General features: G+C 50.6%; 1 protein-coding gene across 1 annotated transcript in view; it reads left to right on the top strand.

Annotated features, from left to right (window-relative positions):
- The first annotated feature begins 2260 nt into the window (after positions 1-2260).
- Positions 2261-17285, top strand: part of SPAG6 (sperm associated antigen 6) — a 28045-nt gene continuing 13020 nt past the window's right edge. The window contains exons 1-3 of the mRNA XM_078619555.1: positions 2261-2473; positions 6588-6683; positions 7649-7815. Coding sequence (XP_078475681.1) covers positions 2449-2473; positions 6588-6683; positions 7649-7815 — 288 coding nt within the window. The 5' untranslated portion in view covers positions 2261-2448. The remainder of the gene's footprint in view (positions 2474-6587; positions 6684-7648; positions 7816-17285) is intronic.

Below are 17285 nucleotides of genomic sequence, written 5' to 3' on the forward strand. Positions count from 1 at the left end.
TAATTTAATATAATAATTAATAATTGGTTTCTTTTTGGGTAAGATTGTAAAAATATAGCTATAGCCCTCTACCACCCGACTGGTCAAACAAAGCAAGGTGTCACGTGGGCAAACATACCAATTGATTCTGTTTTGTAGCAAATACATTTATTTAAAAGCAAAAAAAAATTGCTAAACGGAATCAATTTGCCCCACTTGCTCACGAGAAAATTGATTAGTATAGCTCTAACTGAACAAGAAACAAATTATGATTCATTACATTACCCGTGAAAGCCTATATATGACACTAAATGTATTGATAATAATTCAACAGCCCAGTTTTGTTGTGCATAAGATGACATGTTAGTCAACGTGACTACTAATAGCACAGCCAATGCAACAAGTCTGAGTGGGTGTTGCGGACACATTTGGGTGCTTGTCAACAACTTGTTGATATGACTTTTGCAACAATTATAACTTTCCCAGATGGAGTGGTGGCGCAGTGGTTAGTGCGCTTTTTCATTCATGAATTTTAAACGATTGCTTATACTAATGAGATGACGTCATATGTGAACGCGTCATTTTGTTTATACATAGTTTATTAAGTCGGGTATTTACGCAGATAATACGTAGTGCCCCCCACGACCAAACCTGTCTCACCTTGGGTTTACAACAAGTAGAGACCCGGGCAAGGAACACAGTGTGGCGTGTGACATCACGCAGTGGTCGAAGAAGCTGATGCAAATAATCAAATAAAAGTTGGGCAAACGCATGTTTAAACATATTACAGAAATCATATGTGTGCATGATTATTCTTCCGTGTTAACATGCACAGTATACATTTTAATGAAAGCCTCATTGAATTGAACTATTTTACAACCTGCTTCTGAGTTTTATGGTGCCATGTCCCGACACGTGGCCGTACAATGGATATTACAATTCACTTACACAGCCCTCCCAGCAGGATTGTGACATTGTTTCAATGTTGAGTTTTTGGTTGGAAATACGTCATCACGTTGAACAATGAGGAAACATCCGTGCAACGTGTGTTTTTTCCAACAAGAGTTGAAGCGCAGTTGATATTGAACGTTGATACAATGTTGGAAATTGATCATGAGTGCAACATATACAGCATCAGAATGTATAATACATATACGTACTTATAAAGCACGACATTATCAGGATTATACAATTCACCTGTTCGTTAGTGAGTGAAATACTGGGGAAATTAGGTGTTATGACTCAATTAAATTAAACGTTTTTACATTACTAATATTTAAAAATTAGTTGTAGGCTTAACCAACCAATATTATTAATTACTTCTTTATTTTTGGTTAGATCATGTAGGTGTGTGGTTTTCATTTTGATTATAATCCTCCACCATTAGAAACAGCCAAGTTTTCATGTGGGCAAATGTGCCATTTGATTTAGCTTTACAATTTGTTTGGAAACCACAAAAGTTAATATTTTTTTATAGGGAAATATGTAAGAAAAATGTTTCATTCTGTGCCCGCCCAACATTTTTTATTGTGGGTTTGATCCCATCTTCCAAGCATGGCAGTTAAACCAGAGTGGAAGTTTCTTACAATCCCATGCTTCTGTCTTCCCAGCAGTACATTTACTTACATTTAACTTTGGAGGATCAACATAGCCATAAGCATTCTAATAATTGTAAATTTACAATGCACAGTGTTTATTATGCAAATGCTGTCAGTGACTCTTAATCATAATAAATATTCCCTCAAATATTGCGAAAACATTTAACAAATAGCTATAAATACAAAACATGAATGTACTAAATTAACTTATTTACATCTTTCATTAATTGACTTTGGTATTTGGTAACTATTTTGTCAGAAGATAAAATAATTAAGAAAAAAAAGCAATGATCATTGCGGAACGACAATATACTGTACATTATGGTCATGCAAAACGGACTATATATAAAACAATATATATAAAACAATACTTTCGGTAAAATCACGTAAAACAATGTGTTTTATATTTGTATTATTTTATTATTTCCCTTCTACGTGACTTTACCGAAAGTATTGCTTAATATTTGTATTATTTTGTTGTTTCCCTTCTACGTGACTTTACCGAAAGTATTGTTTAATATTTGTATTATTTTATTATTTCCCTTCTACGTGACTTTACCGAAAGAACCAAGAATTAACAAATGACCCTTCTTGTTTGGGTTGCTGACCCCCACACCCCATTGGCTTCCGGTTCCGGCCCGTTGCCACGGAGACGCGGCACGCGCGCCGCTTCTGGTTGCCCCGGGCAACGCGGCCTAACGCAGCAGCGGCGACATCGAGGCGAGCGACTGACGCTCCAAGCTCAACCTCCTTTAACGGTTAACGATAAATTGCAATTTACTTTACAGCGTTCTTAGTTGCTTATTACGATTGTATTCTGTATAATACGCAGTTTTAAAAGGTTTGGCAGACTGTGCGTGCACGCGCCAATATGAGCCAGAGGCAGGTTCTTCAAGGTGAGTTCTACAGATTATTTAAGTTTTTATTTTGTTGTTGTCGTAAACGTATTAAACGTGGAAAAGTGACGTGTGTTTGTGCGGCACCGCGGAAAGTAACAAGCTAACATTCAGCCGTATCAGTGAGGGTCGAAACATTCAATATACCGTACTCTACAATAAATTCATTAATCGGACGCATTCTCCTCGGGTTTGAATAATCACCGTCATATCATCATCATCAGTCAGGGTTAAATCCATCCACTGCTGGCCTTCACTGTTGCCACAATCCAACAATCGCTCCATCTCCGCGGTTGTCGCCCTCTCGAGGTGTTCCCCTGACTGCCGTTCCGTGACCAGTCTCATCCATCAGCCAACATTTCTTCAAGGGGTGGCAGTGCCCTGCTAATCCCACTTACTTTCCTCAATAGGCAATGCAGCATCTCTAAATTTAATCCTCTGATTCATGTGATCCTCTTCCTGTCATTCAATGTAATCATAAAAAATACAGCCCGGCATTATCATCATCCACTTTCGATAATATAATTACAAAAGAATCCCAACAGTGATAATTGGTTTTTTACCCTTCTATCTGGCAACAAAACTGACACCTTTTTACAAGGAGTCATGTTTGCATAGACCGCAATACCTGCAGTCATAAATACAAACAAAAGACATAACTCTGATAATGTGCACTGTCCTTGAAGTTGATTGGTCCACACCCGAGACAGCTTTCCTTAGAGCCTAGTCTCACATGGGTTGGACCAGAAGACGCCAAAAGGCGCACAACTCAAAGACAATACACCATCAGAGTATGAGAGCTCGGGGCAAGCATCTACACTATGGGAACCTCATTTGCCAGTAAAAATATGATAATTGGTTTTTTACCCTTCTATCTGGCAACAAAACTGACACCTTTTTACAAGGAGTCATGTTTGCATAGACCGCAATACCTGCAGTCATAAATACAAACAAAAGACATAACTCTGATAATGTGCACTGTCCTTGAAGTTGATTGGTCCACACCCGAGACAGCTTTCCTTAGAGCCTAGTCTCACATGGGTTGGACCAGAAGACGCCAAAAGCCGCACAACTCAAAGACAATGCACCATCAGAGTATGAGAGCTCGGACAATGGTGCATTGTCTTTGAGTTGTGCGCCTTTTGGCGTCTTCTGGTCCAACCCATGTGAGACTAGGCTCTAAGGAAAGCTGTCTCGGGTGTGGACCAATCAACTTCAAGGACAGTGCACATTATCAGAGTTATGTCTTTTGTTTGTATTTATGACTGCAGGTATTGCGGTCTATGCAAACATGACTCCTTGTAAAAAGGTGTCAGTTTTGTTGCCAGATAGAAGGGTAAAAAACCAATTATCATATTTTTACTGGCAAATGAGGTTCCCATAGTGTAGATGCTTGCCCCGAGCTCTCATACTCTGATGGTGCATTGTCTTTGAGTTGTGCGCCTTTTGGCGTCTTCTGGTCCAACCCATGTGAGACTAGGCTCTAAGGAAAGCTGTCTCGGGTGTGGACCAATCAACTTCAAGGACAGTGCACATTATCAGAGTTATGTCTTTTGTTTGTATTTATGACTGCAGGTATTGCGGTCTATGCAAACATGACTCCTTGTAAAAAGGTGTCAGTTTTGTTGCCAGATAGAAGGGTAAAAAACCAATTATCATATTTTTACTGGCAAATGAGGTTCCCATAGTGTAAATCCCAACAGTGCTTGTCCTTTGATTAAATTTGTCTCGCCATAGGAACGTGAAGTTTCACCAATAATTGACATCAAAGGCTCTGGCAAATGTTGATTCGAGCATGCACTGTATATCACTCGATACGGCTTCATTGGGAAAATATTAAACTTAAAATAATTGCAGGGGAGTGGGTGGCTCATCAATCAGTGTACTGAGCTGGCACACTTGAGCGTCTCGGTTCGAACCTGGGTTTTCTGCCACGTGTGATTACGCGTGGTTCTCACATGTGGGCGTGTCGATGGCTTGAACCCAGTCATCAAGCATACAAAAAAACAATATACAGTACAATTTGGCTTTCCATTTACATTCACAACATTCCAGCTCGGTGAATGAAAATGTCGTTTGAAAGGCGTGTGACCAACACTTGTCAAGGCATTGAAAAGTGGTCATGCTTTAAAGCAAGGTAATGTGCTTTTAGCTACAGTTTTGAACGGCACTTTGTCTCATGATATGATGCCGATAATAACAAACGACGTATAATTTATGAAAAAGTACAAATGTACATTCTCCAAAGTTTCAGAATACTTTTGGTCAGTGGACATTATTTAGTTTAACACACAGGCTTTCGCGACCAATATCCATAATACAGGTTTTTTGGGTTAGATCGCGTAAATATATAAAACCTGGCTGTCGCCTGATGAAGCTCGTAATTACTGGCGAAACGTCGTATTCTAATTGTAAACATTATGGTTTTGCTCTCCAACACACCGATGTGCTGTACTAGTAACGAATGGTCACGTTCTGTTTACGTGACACACCTTACTAATTGGCTGTGTCTGGTTGGTGGTGGCAGGTTTAACGACATATTTACGCGATCTAACCCCAAAAAAACCTGTATTATGTACATTATTTATTAAATCGGCATGTCTTATAATACTTTTTAATTCACATCCTCATTAGCCATGATATATTCACTGCCGGATGGCCTCCCCAAAACGTCACCAAATCTCACGATTTCGTGCTGCAATAATTCATCTTCAAGCTTCGGCACACAAACGTATCGTTACAACTCCATGGTGAACATCGTATACGGATACTGTTATACACTATGTATTTAAACGTTATGCTGCCTTATTTTCTTTTTATAGTTTTGTATAGCCATATATTAATTAGAAACATTACAGAATAGTTTATTTTACGTTGAAAATGTAATCAAGGTTTTTTTCTCCAAGCTTATTAAATAAGGTCTCCATTGTAATAGAACTTGAAAATAATGTTTCATCGTGCTTTGACCTCACATTAAATGCCCTTATCAGTTTATTGTATTTGGTAAAATACCATTGAGAGGCCCCTATTCAGACCTGTTTTGACGTGATAAAGTGTTTACTGTTTATAAAGGGACATTTTTTGCATTGTTCACAATTTATTCAGTTTTAGCTCAGAAGAGTCATCTAAATCCTAATTGCATACTCACTAACTTAAAGTGTAGAAATGGTGTCCTACTAATTACTGCAACGTATTGCAAACTACTGCAAATTTACCCCTAGGCCAACCCTCTAAATTCATGGTAATGTATGATAAAAATGTGGTACTTTGTGCTAAATTAGTGGTAGCTTGTGGTACCTTGCAGTACATCTGCTGTCATTTGCAGTAGTTTACAGTACTCTGGTATCTTTTCAGTAGTTTGCAGTAAATGTGTGGTAGTTTGCAGTCATTTTCTGTACTTTGTGGTAATTTTGTGGGAGTTTATGACACTTTGCGCTAAATCTGCAGTAGTTTGCGGAACTTTGTGTTACTTTGCGGTAAATGATATAACTTTAGGGATGTATTTTCTTTTCCAGCCCCGTATTACCCATAGTCTCCCTTATAAGACACACGTCCCTTTAAGTCGGTATGCTGGACTAGTAACAAATTGGCATGTTCTGTTTACATGACAAACCTTACCAATTGGCTGTGTCGGGTGGTGGCGGGTTTAACGACAGATTTATATATTTACGCGATCTAACCCAAAAAAACCTGTATTATGGATGATATTGGTCGCGAAAGCCTACGTGTTAAAGTACTTGAATGTTATATTGTACATGCACTTTTAAGATTTTAGGTACAACATCTGCAGTAATTTATTGGCATTTCATAATAAATTATTGCCTAATACAAAATCTTGTGGATGATACATGAATTGAATTATGCATGTATACATCTATTACTTTTAATTGATCTGCATAATATGTGATTGTTTCATGGAAATGCTGTACTTGTTCATTAATATTTTGCAGTCATTATAAACCATACATGCACAACAATTACATAAAGTACACCCATTACAGTTCATTGCACCATGCAGAGGGTGCATTGTTACAAGCTTAGAATTTAAAATCTCATCGGCATACATGGCTCTAAACTCTATTGCACATTGATCCATGTCTCCCCTTGTGCACAGTGTTTGAGCAGTACCAAAAAGCACGCACACAGTTCGTGCAGACGGTGGCCGAGTTGGCAACAAGATCCCACAACATAGACACGCTGCAGAATGCCGGTGAGTGTGTGACTTGCTGTGCTACATCTCTGCTATAACCCACTCGATTGCACCCAATCGTTACACTGCCACCATACCCTCCATCAAAACATTAACTGCCATACCTCCCATCACAACCTCTCCTTGTGGAGGACCCACTAGAGGCTGCAGGGTTCATATGAATCCATTAAGTATAAGCTTATGCAAATCAAACAAGATCAGTTCTCACTATTGCGCTTTGATGCATGTACCATGCATTTATTAATTAATATTGATCAAATAATTGATGTCTCGTTATATTTGTACCCCACCATTGTAACCCACCTTGTCCCTTCTGACTTATACTTCACCCAAGTGCAACTCAACACACCCTCGTGCCAAACCATGTCACTTGATGTAACTTGTTACTCTTCACCATTAATTGGTAAACTACACTTCCCCACACCATGCTTCAAAATTTGTAGATCACCATCTTGCACCTTATCACCTTGCACCTTATCACCTTGCACTTTATCCCACAATGTCCATCACAATTCAACATCGTCCAACCTCCCTTCACAGTATCACAATCTACCACCCACAAAATCCAAACATTACAACACAGGACCATCCATCCTGAAAAAGAGTTTTGAGACTCTTGAGGTTTTCCTGAGTAAGCGTTCATAACAACAGTGTGTATGATATCATAAGCACACACTGGGCTCGATGCGAGGGAGCTCTTTTTTTCAAAGTGTCGTCAGGGATTTTCTAGCTGACCTGGAAAGCAGTCGTAACATCACAGCGAGCCTCTGCCTCAATCAGTAACTAAACTGTTTACAAACTAGACAGTAAAACATGTAAAATTGTAAAATGATATTTAAGTCAATAAAACTTGGGTGTCTGGGACCTTTACAGAGATTTTCTTCACTTGGACCCTGTTTCGCAGTTAGCACTTGTGATTCCAGCCTTGGCTGTCCCACCAATGCAAGTGTATTCCTGTGGCACAGGGGTGATGGCTCTGTTGCGGCCGCTGCTGCTGGACGCGGTACCCACGGTGCAGCAGACGGCGGCGCTCGCCCTGGGCCGTCTGGCAAACCACAGTGATGACCTGGCGGAGGCCGTTGTGCGAGGCGACGTTCTGCCCCAGCTCATCTACTCGCTGTCCGAGCAGAATGTGGGTCCTCAATGTGGCCCCTGCCCTACAAACATTCACTAACCTTTTTTTATAGACTGCTGAACAAATATTTGTGATACTGCATTGGCAGTGGAACAGAAGCACAAAAACGAAACACTTTCATTGACACAAGCACAATATATTTGTGGCATTTCAGGCAATGGCCATTCTTCATAGCAGATTTACTATTCACGAATATGGTGAGATTTTCTCTATAGATTGTTGGAGCAAATTATATTATTGAGCATCTGTTAAGGCTTGTACAACACAAGAAACTGTGTTGTGGCCAGCACCATACCCAGTTGCCTTTTTATCCCCAGTGATAATGTTCACATATTGCACCAGGTACTCATTTATAGCTGTGTCGGCCCTGTGAGAATTGTGGTGTCCTCTTATTCAAATTGTATGGTCACATCAACTACTTGCCTTGCTTGGGTGTGGAGTATTAATTGGGCATAGGTGCTAACTGTGTTGTCCCTCCACCAGCAGCAGACAGGAGTGGTAGAGAGAGTATACCGGCGTGTGGCCAGAGCTTCTTTTCACAGCAACTGTTGGTGCACATCAGCCTACCCCAGCCTCTGTTGTGGGAACAAAACTCGTTCGTCAGAATTCCTTGCTCCTACTCCAGGCCCCACAGCTGTCGCGATGACTGCAGATACATCTCATCATCCAGACTACCAGTGTGTAAAATTAATCCCCATCCTTCTGTGCCATTAATCTTACATAATTTCGTTTTCGAAGAAAATTATTCGTGGAACATTTACAGGCTCTTGAGGAGTCTTTAAACACTAAGAATAGGTTTTCCCCTTTTTTCTGGCAACAAAACAAGTGTTAAGTAGTTGTTGCTGTTGTAGACGGAGGTACTCGGAGACGGAGGTGAGTTAGGGGCTTCCGCCAGGGTTTATTAACAGGTATCACTATAAGGGTTCCCTCTTCACCCCTTCCACTATCCCCGTTCCTCCAGTGACCCCGCTTACGTCACGGGGTCTCCCTTAAATACCCTCTGAGGCGAGACGTCACGTGCACTGCCCGGCGCGTGCGACCCCACGTCCCGTGATGTCACAGCACCGGACAGCGCACGCGACGCCACCACTCTCCTCTACTCCTCTACATCACCCCCCCCCGTGAAAAAAAAACAGCCGACCCGGCTGCAAGCACCCCGCAAGCGGGGCCCCACACCGGACCGAAGACCGAATATTCACGAGTTCGTGTGCCTGAAGGTATAACCGGCTGCTAGAAACTAAACCTTAGGGCAGCACGGCCCCTCAAGCAGAACAGCAACAACAAAAAACAAGACAAATAGACCCCGAAGGCCTCATCCGCCGGATAGCGCCGAACGGGCGCCAGGGGCTGGGCCCGCTGAACGGCCATCAGGGCCGTCACCGGAGCCGCATCCCCCTCGAGCGGATATGCGCTGCTGGCCCGCTCCCCCGTATGATGTCCGTCTCCCATGCAGGTGGCCCGTCAGCGGGCAACAGGCCCACCGCCGTGGCCTCCGGTGACCGGGGGGTCTCTGTCGGCCTCACTCGGGAGGGGCCTGGGGGCACACACACAGGTCGGACGTCACCTCCGTCAGCGAGACCCGGCCGGTCAGGCACGCCGGACACATCATCAGCCGGCCGCTCCGGAATTGGGGGTGGATCCCCCAGGGTAGATGGAACATAACGTTTGAGCCGGGACGGGTGCACTATCCACTGCCGGCGACCGAACCGAATCCGGACGCATTGCGGCCGGCGGACCTCCACAACCTCCACAGGGCCCTGCCAAGGGCGATGCAATTTGGCCGATGTGCCAACGGGGACCTGGGGACAATGCAGCCACGCTTTTTGACCCGCTATCCACGGGAGGCCAGCTGCCTGGTGTTTGGGCAGCCGCTCATTAGCCGCCTGCCGGCTTGCGGAATTCTCGGCAGCGGCCTGTCGCGCCTCGCGCAGCCGGTCAAGCGCGACCTTCAAAGGGGTCGGCACCGCCGACCCCTTCTTGGAGGAGCCAACGTCCATCTGGACGTGCACCGGGGGCTCCGGTTCCCTACCGTACATCAAATAAAAAGGCGAAAATCCCGTGGAGGCATGAGGGGCCAACCGATACGCCGCCAAGACCCCCGGGACGAACAGGTCCCAGTCTGACTGGGACGTGTTCACCTGGTGGCACAGCATGGACGTAAGGGTGCGGTTCAAGCGCTCTACCATCCCGTCTGACTGGGGGTGGTAGGGCGAGGTGCGGATTTTCTTGGTGCCAAGGAGGTCACACACCTCCTTGAGCAACCTAGACGAGAAATTCCGCCCCTGGTCAGTCAACAATTGTTCCGGCGCGCCCTTGTCAAACACGTACCCCTGGACGAAGGCCTCGGTGATAGAAGAGGCCAACTGATCGACCAAAGGCCATGCCATGGGCCAACGTGTGAGGTACTCAACGCCCACCAAGAGGTATTTGTGGCCCCGTTGGGATGCAGGGAATGGCCCCAAAATGTCGAGCGCCACGAGCTCATTAACGCGAGAAACCCGGATGGACTGCAGCGGGGCCCGGTCCCGGACAACTGGGGCCTTCCTCCGCGCGCAGTCGTGGCAACCCTTTAAAATCAGTGCCACGTCACCTTCAACACCCGGCCAGTAATAGTCCCGCTTAAGGGTCAATAAGGTCTTGTGGTAGCCAAGGTGCATAAGCTTCTCGTGAATGGCTCGGGTTAATTTACCACGCAGGCTAGTGGGCACAACCACACAATAGCGTTCCAATTGGGCATCCCAACGCATGAGTAGTCCGTCATGCACGGCGATCTCCGGGGCAGCCGACGAAGCTGAGCTCCGGGCCTTATGTCCGACACGGCGCCGTAGCTTCAGCAGAGAGGAATCCTCCATCTGCAAGCCGGACCATACCTCCCGGGGAAGTCCAAGGCCGAAATCCGCGGGCGACGCCGCACCTGGAGGGGTGTCCGCCTCGGCCGACGCGACCAACTGGGCCGCGGCGTCCCCTGGGGCCTTGCAACGGCTAGAGCCCAGGGCGAAAGCACACCCACCGCCTGCCGGCAATCGGGATAAACCGTCCGCATTTCCATGCTGTGTCCCCTTCCTGTGGATTACATCAAAGGGGTAATCCTGGAGCACTTCGAGCCAGCGAGACAGCTGACTCGAGGGCTGACTAATCTTCAGCGAATATTGCAGGGCCGCGTGGTCGGTTCGGACCGTAAACAGCCTACCGTACAAATATGGTCTATACAACTGAACAAAATAAACTATGGCCAAAAGTTCCCTCCGGGTCACACAATATCGCTGTTCCGTCGAGGACAGAACGCGACTGCCATAGGCTACCACCCTCTCAACCCCGTCGACCACCTGGGCCAGGACAGCCCCAATTCCCGTGTCGCTGGCATCGGTATCGAGCAGGAAGGGTTTCGTAAAATCCGGGTACCCCAAGGGCGGCGCATCCGCCAAGGCCGTGCGAAGCGCCGCAAAAGCCGCCTCCTCCTCCGCGCCCCAGTGAAACCTTTGGCCTTTGGCGGAAAGGGCGTGCAGTGGCTTCGCAATGGTCGCAAAATCGCGGACAAACCGGCGATAGTACGATGCGAAGCCAACGAAGCTACGCACCTCCGCGACAGATGTGGGAGTCGGCCACGTCCGGACACAAGCCGTTTTATCCGGGTCCGTGGCGACACCTGACGTGCTAACAATGTGTCCCAAATACCTCACCGATGGTTGTAGCAAGTGGCATTTCTGGGGTTTGAATTTCAAGCCAGCAGCACGCACTTTGACGAACACCGCCTCAAGGCGTTGCAAGTGCTCGCCAAACGTACGGCCAAAAACAATAACGTCATCCAAGTAGATTAGACAAGACTCCCACTGCAGCCCCGCCAAGACCATCTCCATGAGACGCTGGAAGGTGGCCGGGGCCGAATGGAGACCCATAGGAAGCCGATTGAACTCGAACAACCCCTGGGGTGTGCGGAACGCTGTTTTGGGTCTAGAGGCCTCATCCAGTGGCAATTGCCAGAAGCCGGAGAGCAAATCTAAAGTCGAAAAGAACCGCGCGCCCGAGAGGGCGTCCAGGGAATCATCCATGCGAGGCAATGGATATGCATCAGCCACCGAGATCTTGTTCAATCTACGAAAATCGACGCAGAACCGGAGACTCCCGTCCCGTTTCTTGACTAGCACAATGGGGGCACCCCAAGGGCTAGTAGATGGGGAGATGATGTCCGCCGCCAACATTTCCTCGACAGCCGAGCGGACATGATCTTTTTCCGCTGGGCTAAAGCGGTGGGAATTAAGTCGAATAGGGGCCGCGTCGCCCGTGTCTATGTGGTGGTCCAAAAGAGTAGTGCGACCCAGATCAAACTTACTTTGGCTGAATACATCGGTGAACCGCTCGATGAGGTCGCGGAGTTGCCGACGTTCCCCGGAGGACAACGAGGCATTCTCGTCACACAACGTGGCAATCCATGATGCGTCGGGGTCCCCCGTGCGCATCACGCCCGCCACGACCCCTCCATCCGGGGCAGCGCTCTCGGGTGGAGGAGCCGGGGTCGCGTGTGCCAAAACGGCGCCGGCCGGGACTACGACCGGCAAGGGTTCCGAATTGAGGACCTGCAAAAAAAGGTCCTGGCCCCCCGACACGGCTGTCAAGGCGCCCACCAACCCCTTCGTCCTTGAAAAGTAGCTTGACGGGGACAGGAGGATACCCGTCTCCGTGGAGCCCATTTCGAGCGGTTTGCGCAACCTAAGGGGTATCAGGATTTGTGACGCCGGTGGTACGGTCACCGGCACTTTATTCAAGGCCCGTACACCGGCGACCAAGGGAGACAGGACGGTAGGCGATTGTAGGAATTTCAGCCGCCTCCCTGACGGCATTTCCACACAGCCCTGGTCAACGAGAATTCGGATGGGCATCCTAGACAAAAAGTCGGTCCCCAAGAGGCATGGCACTGCCAAGGTCCTGGAGACCAAAATCGGCCCGGCCAACTCAATCTCGTCAACCCGAACCGACGCTACAACGTGGCCCAAGATGCCCAAACTGCCGCCGTTCGCGGCGACACAAGCCCCGCGAACCGGCCTTAACGGACCCACGCTGCGGGGTAGCAGCCCAAAAATGGCCTCCGAAATAATGGTGGCCGATGCCCCCGTATCCACCAGGAGGCGAACGTGCACCCCTTGCACATATCCTGCCACCGCTGAGGAGCCGGCAGCTGCCGCCACCATCCTATGCGCAAGTGCATCCCAGTGGCGGGTCTGTCTGGGCCATTGAGGGGGTGATGACGATGGTGCACCCGACCCTTCGAGGACAACCCCATGACGATGGGTCCTAGCCCCGCTAGATGCATGAGGTGAAGGGAGCGGCCGCGCAGATGATGCGTCGCGACTCGCCTGGGGCCCCGGACCCGATGCCAAGGAGGGTCTAGGAGAAGGTGGAGTCCCTTTTCCAAAGGCCCCCGGAGCATTCCGGCAGCCCCGCTCAATGTGGCCCCGCTGACCACAGCGGAAGCAGGCCACCGTGTCCGCCTCCTGTGGACGGGAAGGTCCCGGCCGCCCCCGCTGCTCCGGACGGCGACCACCCGCCCCCCTTCCTCGACGATCGGGCACCGCCAGGGCCGCGAGGGTGTCCACCCCCTGAGAGGTGACCCCCCCGTCCGGCGCCGGGACCCCCGCACACGCCGCCATCTGAGGCCGTTGGCGGAGGGAGAGGTGCGCCTGAATGTTTTCGGCGACCGCCAAGGATGTGATCTGCCGATCATTGTTGATCGACAGAGCAATTCCTAGCTCCCTTGCCAGGTCAAGCAGCTTCCCCAAGGCCATAGAATCAAGTGCCCTGCCGTACAGGTCAGGGTGTGCAGCCTGTGCCAGGGCCAGGAGCGAGCAGCGGAAGGCCAGCGGCAGTTCCCCCTCCTCCCGCCGCCGCAATGAAAACTTTAGCTGCGCGGTGGACGGCGGCTCAAAAACGTTGGCCATTTGGATATAGGCCGCCGGGAGTGTAGCCCGATTGGCCGGATGGATGGACTTGAAGGCCTGCAGAGCCCTTTCGTCCAAGCAGGTCGGAAGCGCCGGCAAGGCCTCCTCCATGGACCAGCCGACCGACATGTATGCCGCGTCGAACCGGTCCTGGAAGGCCGACCAGTCGCCCCCTTGCGCGACAAACGGCGCAACGTCGGGTAACCGGCGCTGCCATTGGCCGCGCGGCGCTGCGAGGTGTGGAAGCCAAGCGGCACCTGCGGGCCACCCGGCGGACGCGACGTGGTGCGGCGGTGGCAGCATTGCGGCTCCCGCGGGCCACGCCGAAGACGCGGAAAGGTGCGGTGGTGCTGCGGCTCCCATGGGCCACGCCGTAGGCGCAGCGAATTGTGGCTGAGTTGCGGCCCCCATGGGCCACGCCGTAGACGCAGCAAAGTGCGGCTGAGTTGCGGCCCCCATGGGCCACGCCGTAGACGCAGCGAAGTGCGGCTGAGTTGCGGCCCCCATGGGCCACGCCGTAGATGCAGCGAGGTGTGAAGGCACCTGCGCTTTCGCGACCCACCTGTCAGCGGCGGCGTACGAAGCCACGGCGTCGTCCCGCGACGCGGCGAGGGACCACGGCGTTGCCGAAGACGCGGCGGTATAAATCGGGCCTGCAGCGGCCCCCGCGGCCCACCCCGCCGGCGCAGCGAGGTGCGGGACAGCGGCCGTAGCCGCGGCAACCTCTCGCGACGCAGCGAGGCACCACGGAGTTGCGGCCTCCCCGGGCCACGCCGAAGACGCGGCGGTATAACACGGAGCTGCGGCTGCCCCCGCGGCCCACCCCGCCGGCGCAGCGAGGTGCGGGACAGCGGCCGCAGCCGCCACAACCTCTCGCGACGCGGCGAGGCACCACGGCGTTGCAGCCTCCATGGGCCACGCCGAAGACGCAGCGGTATAACACGGAGCCGCGGCGTCATCCATGACAAGGGACGCAGGCACGGCGAGGTGCAGAGCCGCGGCATCGCCGGTGGCCGGCCCCGTGAGCGCAGCGACAGGTGGAGCCGCGGCAGCACCCGCGGCCCATTCCGGCGGCACGGCGATGTACGGGGCAGCGGCAGCTGCCGCTGCCCACCCCGGCGGCCCGGCGAGGACGGCACGCGCGTACTTACCCGGGGCCCCCCCGGCGGGCGCAGCTTGATGTAGAGCCGCGTCGTCGCCGGCGGCTGGTCCCGCAGGAGCGGCGTGCCGAGACACCCCGGCCGCGTCAGTGTAGAGACGCGGCGTCGCGGTCGCCATGGCAGCACCCGCGGCCCATTCCGGCGGCACGGCGATGTACGGGGCAGCGGCAGCCGCCGCTGCCCACCCCGGCGGCCCGGCGAGGACGGCACGCGCGTACTTACCCGGGGCCCCCCCGGCGGGCGCAGCTTGATGTAGAGCCGCGTCGTCGCCGGCGGCTGGTCCCGCAGGAGCGGCGTGCCGAGAAACCCCGGCCGCGTCAGTGTAGAGACGCGGCGTCGCGGTCGCCATGGCAGCACCCGCGGCCCATTCCGGCGGCACGGCGATGTACGGGGCAGCGGCAGCCGCCGCTGCCCACCCCGGCGGCCCGGCGAGGACGGCACGCGCGTACTTACCCGGAAACCCCCCGGCGGGCGCAGCTTGATGTAGGGCTGCGTCGTCGCCGGCGGCTGGTCCCGCAGGAGCGGCGTGCCGAGAAACCCCGGCCGCGTCGGTGGAGAGACGCGGCGTCGCGGTCGCCATGGCAGCCATGTCCGCCGGCCGCCGCGTCGCAGCCGTAGTAGCGGCCGCATACGTCTCCCGAGCCAACATGGCCGCCGCGGATTGCGTCGCAGCCAACATGACGGCCATTTCCGGTGGAGCGGTCGCTGGGAAAACGGCGGCGCTTTCAACGTTGGCAGTTGACAGTTGCTCCCGTCTCAAGTGCGGGGCGGTTGGCTGCGTCCGTGCCTCCACCTCGGCCAACCTGACGGTCAGCTGCCCCACCGCCTGCAGGAGCTGGTGCAGCAGAGCTGCGGGGACGCTTTCCGTCTCTGGCGGCGGCGGTGAGCTGGCACTCCCCGCAGCCGAATCCTCCCGCTCCGGCCCGCTCGTTTCCATGGGGACCGTCACCGGGGTCCCGGGCTCCGGGGTCACTGCTGGAGCCTCCTCTCCGCCTTCGGCACCCTCCAAGTCATGTGCCGGTGGGTTCTTACGCCGTGCGCCCGCTTTTGACATGTTGGCGACGGTGTAAACTTCTGACACCAGTTGTTAAGTAGTTGTTGCTGTTGTAGACGGAGGTACTCGGAGACGGAGGTGAGTTAGGGGCTTCCGCCAGGGTTTATTAACAGGTATCACTATAAGGGTTCCCTCTTCACCCCTTCCACTATCCCCGTTCCTCCAGTGACCCCGCTTACGTCACGGGGTCTCCCTTAAATACCCTCTGAGGCGAGACGTCACGTGCACTGCCCGGCGCGTGCGACCCCACGTCCCGTGATGTCACAGCACCGGACAGCGCACGCGACGCCACCACTCTCCTCTACTCCTCTACACAAGTATTAAGATGTTAAAACACCAAACTGAAACCTTTTACAAGGAATCATGTCTGCATTAACCACAATACTTGTGGTCAGAATGCAAACAAAAAACATACTCTGATTATATATGCATTGTCTTTGAAACTGATTGGTCCACACCAGAGACAGCTTTCTTAGGAGCCTAGTCTCAAAAGGTGTTTAACACTGTTCTGGTGTCTTAATGGTTGGTGTTTCAGAATGGGGGCTAGAGTGACACGGAAAGATATGTTTTAATCATGAGGGTCATGTTCCAAATTAAGTCACTGGATAATTTTATGGCCCCTGGAATATAATGTCACTAATTCTGAAGTAATTTCTTTGGGCCTTTCATCCAACACTAGATGGCACAACCCTGTTATGCCTGCAAAGAATATTTATCATAGTATTAAAGCGAATCAAACGAATATTCATAGTCATCACGTGTAGAATTAACTAAATGAAGTGACACACTCAAGTTTCACATTTTTCATGCAGTCACAGAGGAATGCACTGAGACAATGAAATCACTTTGTCAGTAGCCTCTGGTTCTCTTGAAAACCTTGTTTTAATCATGGGTAGCTTCTCACATTTCATTATAGAATCTCAATGGTGGCAGTTGAGTGCTCTGACACAGAAATTTTCTGTTGGATGCCATTTCAACACTTTTTAGAATCTTATGGTTCAATATAAATATTAATGTCTTCGGCCCACATTGTCAGACCAATGCACATTTTAGAGTCTTAGGGTTTCTTATTGAAACCCAACACTCACAGAAGCAAACTTCGGATCCTTTTAGGATTCATTGTTAATGCCTGAGGCTCAGAGTGCCAGCCTAAGGCACGTTTAGCATTTGTAGGGCTCAGTATTAATATCTAATACTCATAGATTCACGGATTCTTCAGCATCATTAATGATTCTTCAACATCATTAATGATCTGAGCTCGGAGAAGTGGTTTCAAATGTTCGTAGCCATGGGAAAGTATCTAATGACAAAAATATAACA

Source organism: Lampetra planeri, chromosome 3, assembly GCF_965212315.1.
Source record: "Lampetra planeri chromosome 3, kcLamPlan1.2.h2, whole genome shotgun sequence".
In the NCBI taxonomy this organism is placed as follows: domain Eukaryota; kingdom Metazoa; phylum Chordata; class Hyperoartia; order Petromyzontiformes; family Petromyzontidae; genus Lampetra; species Lampetra planeri.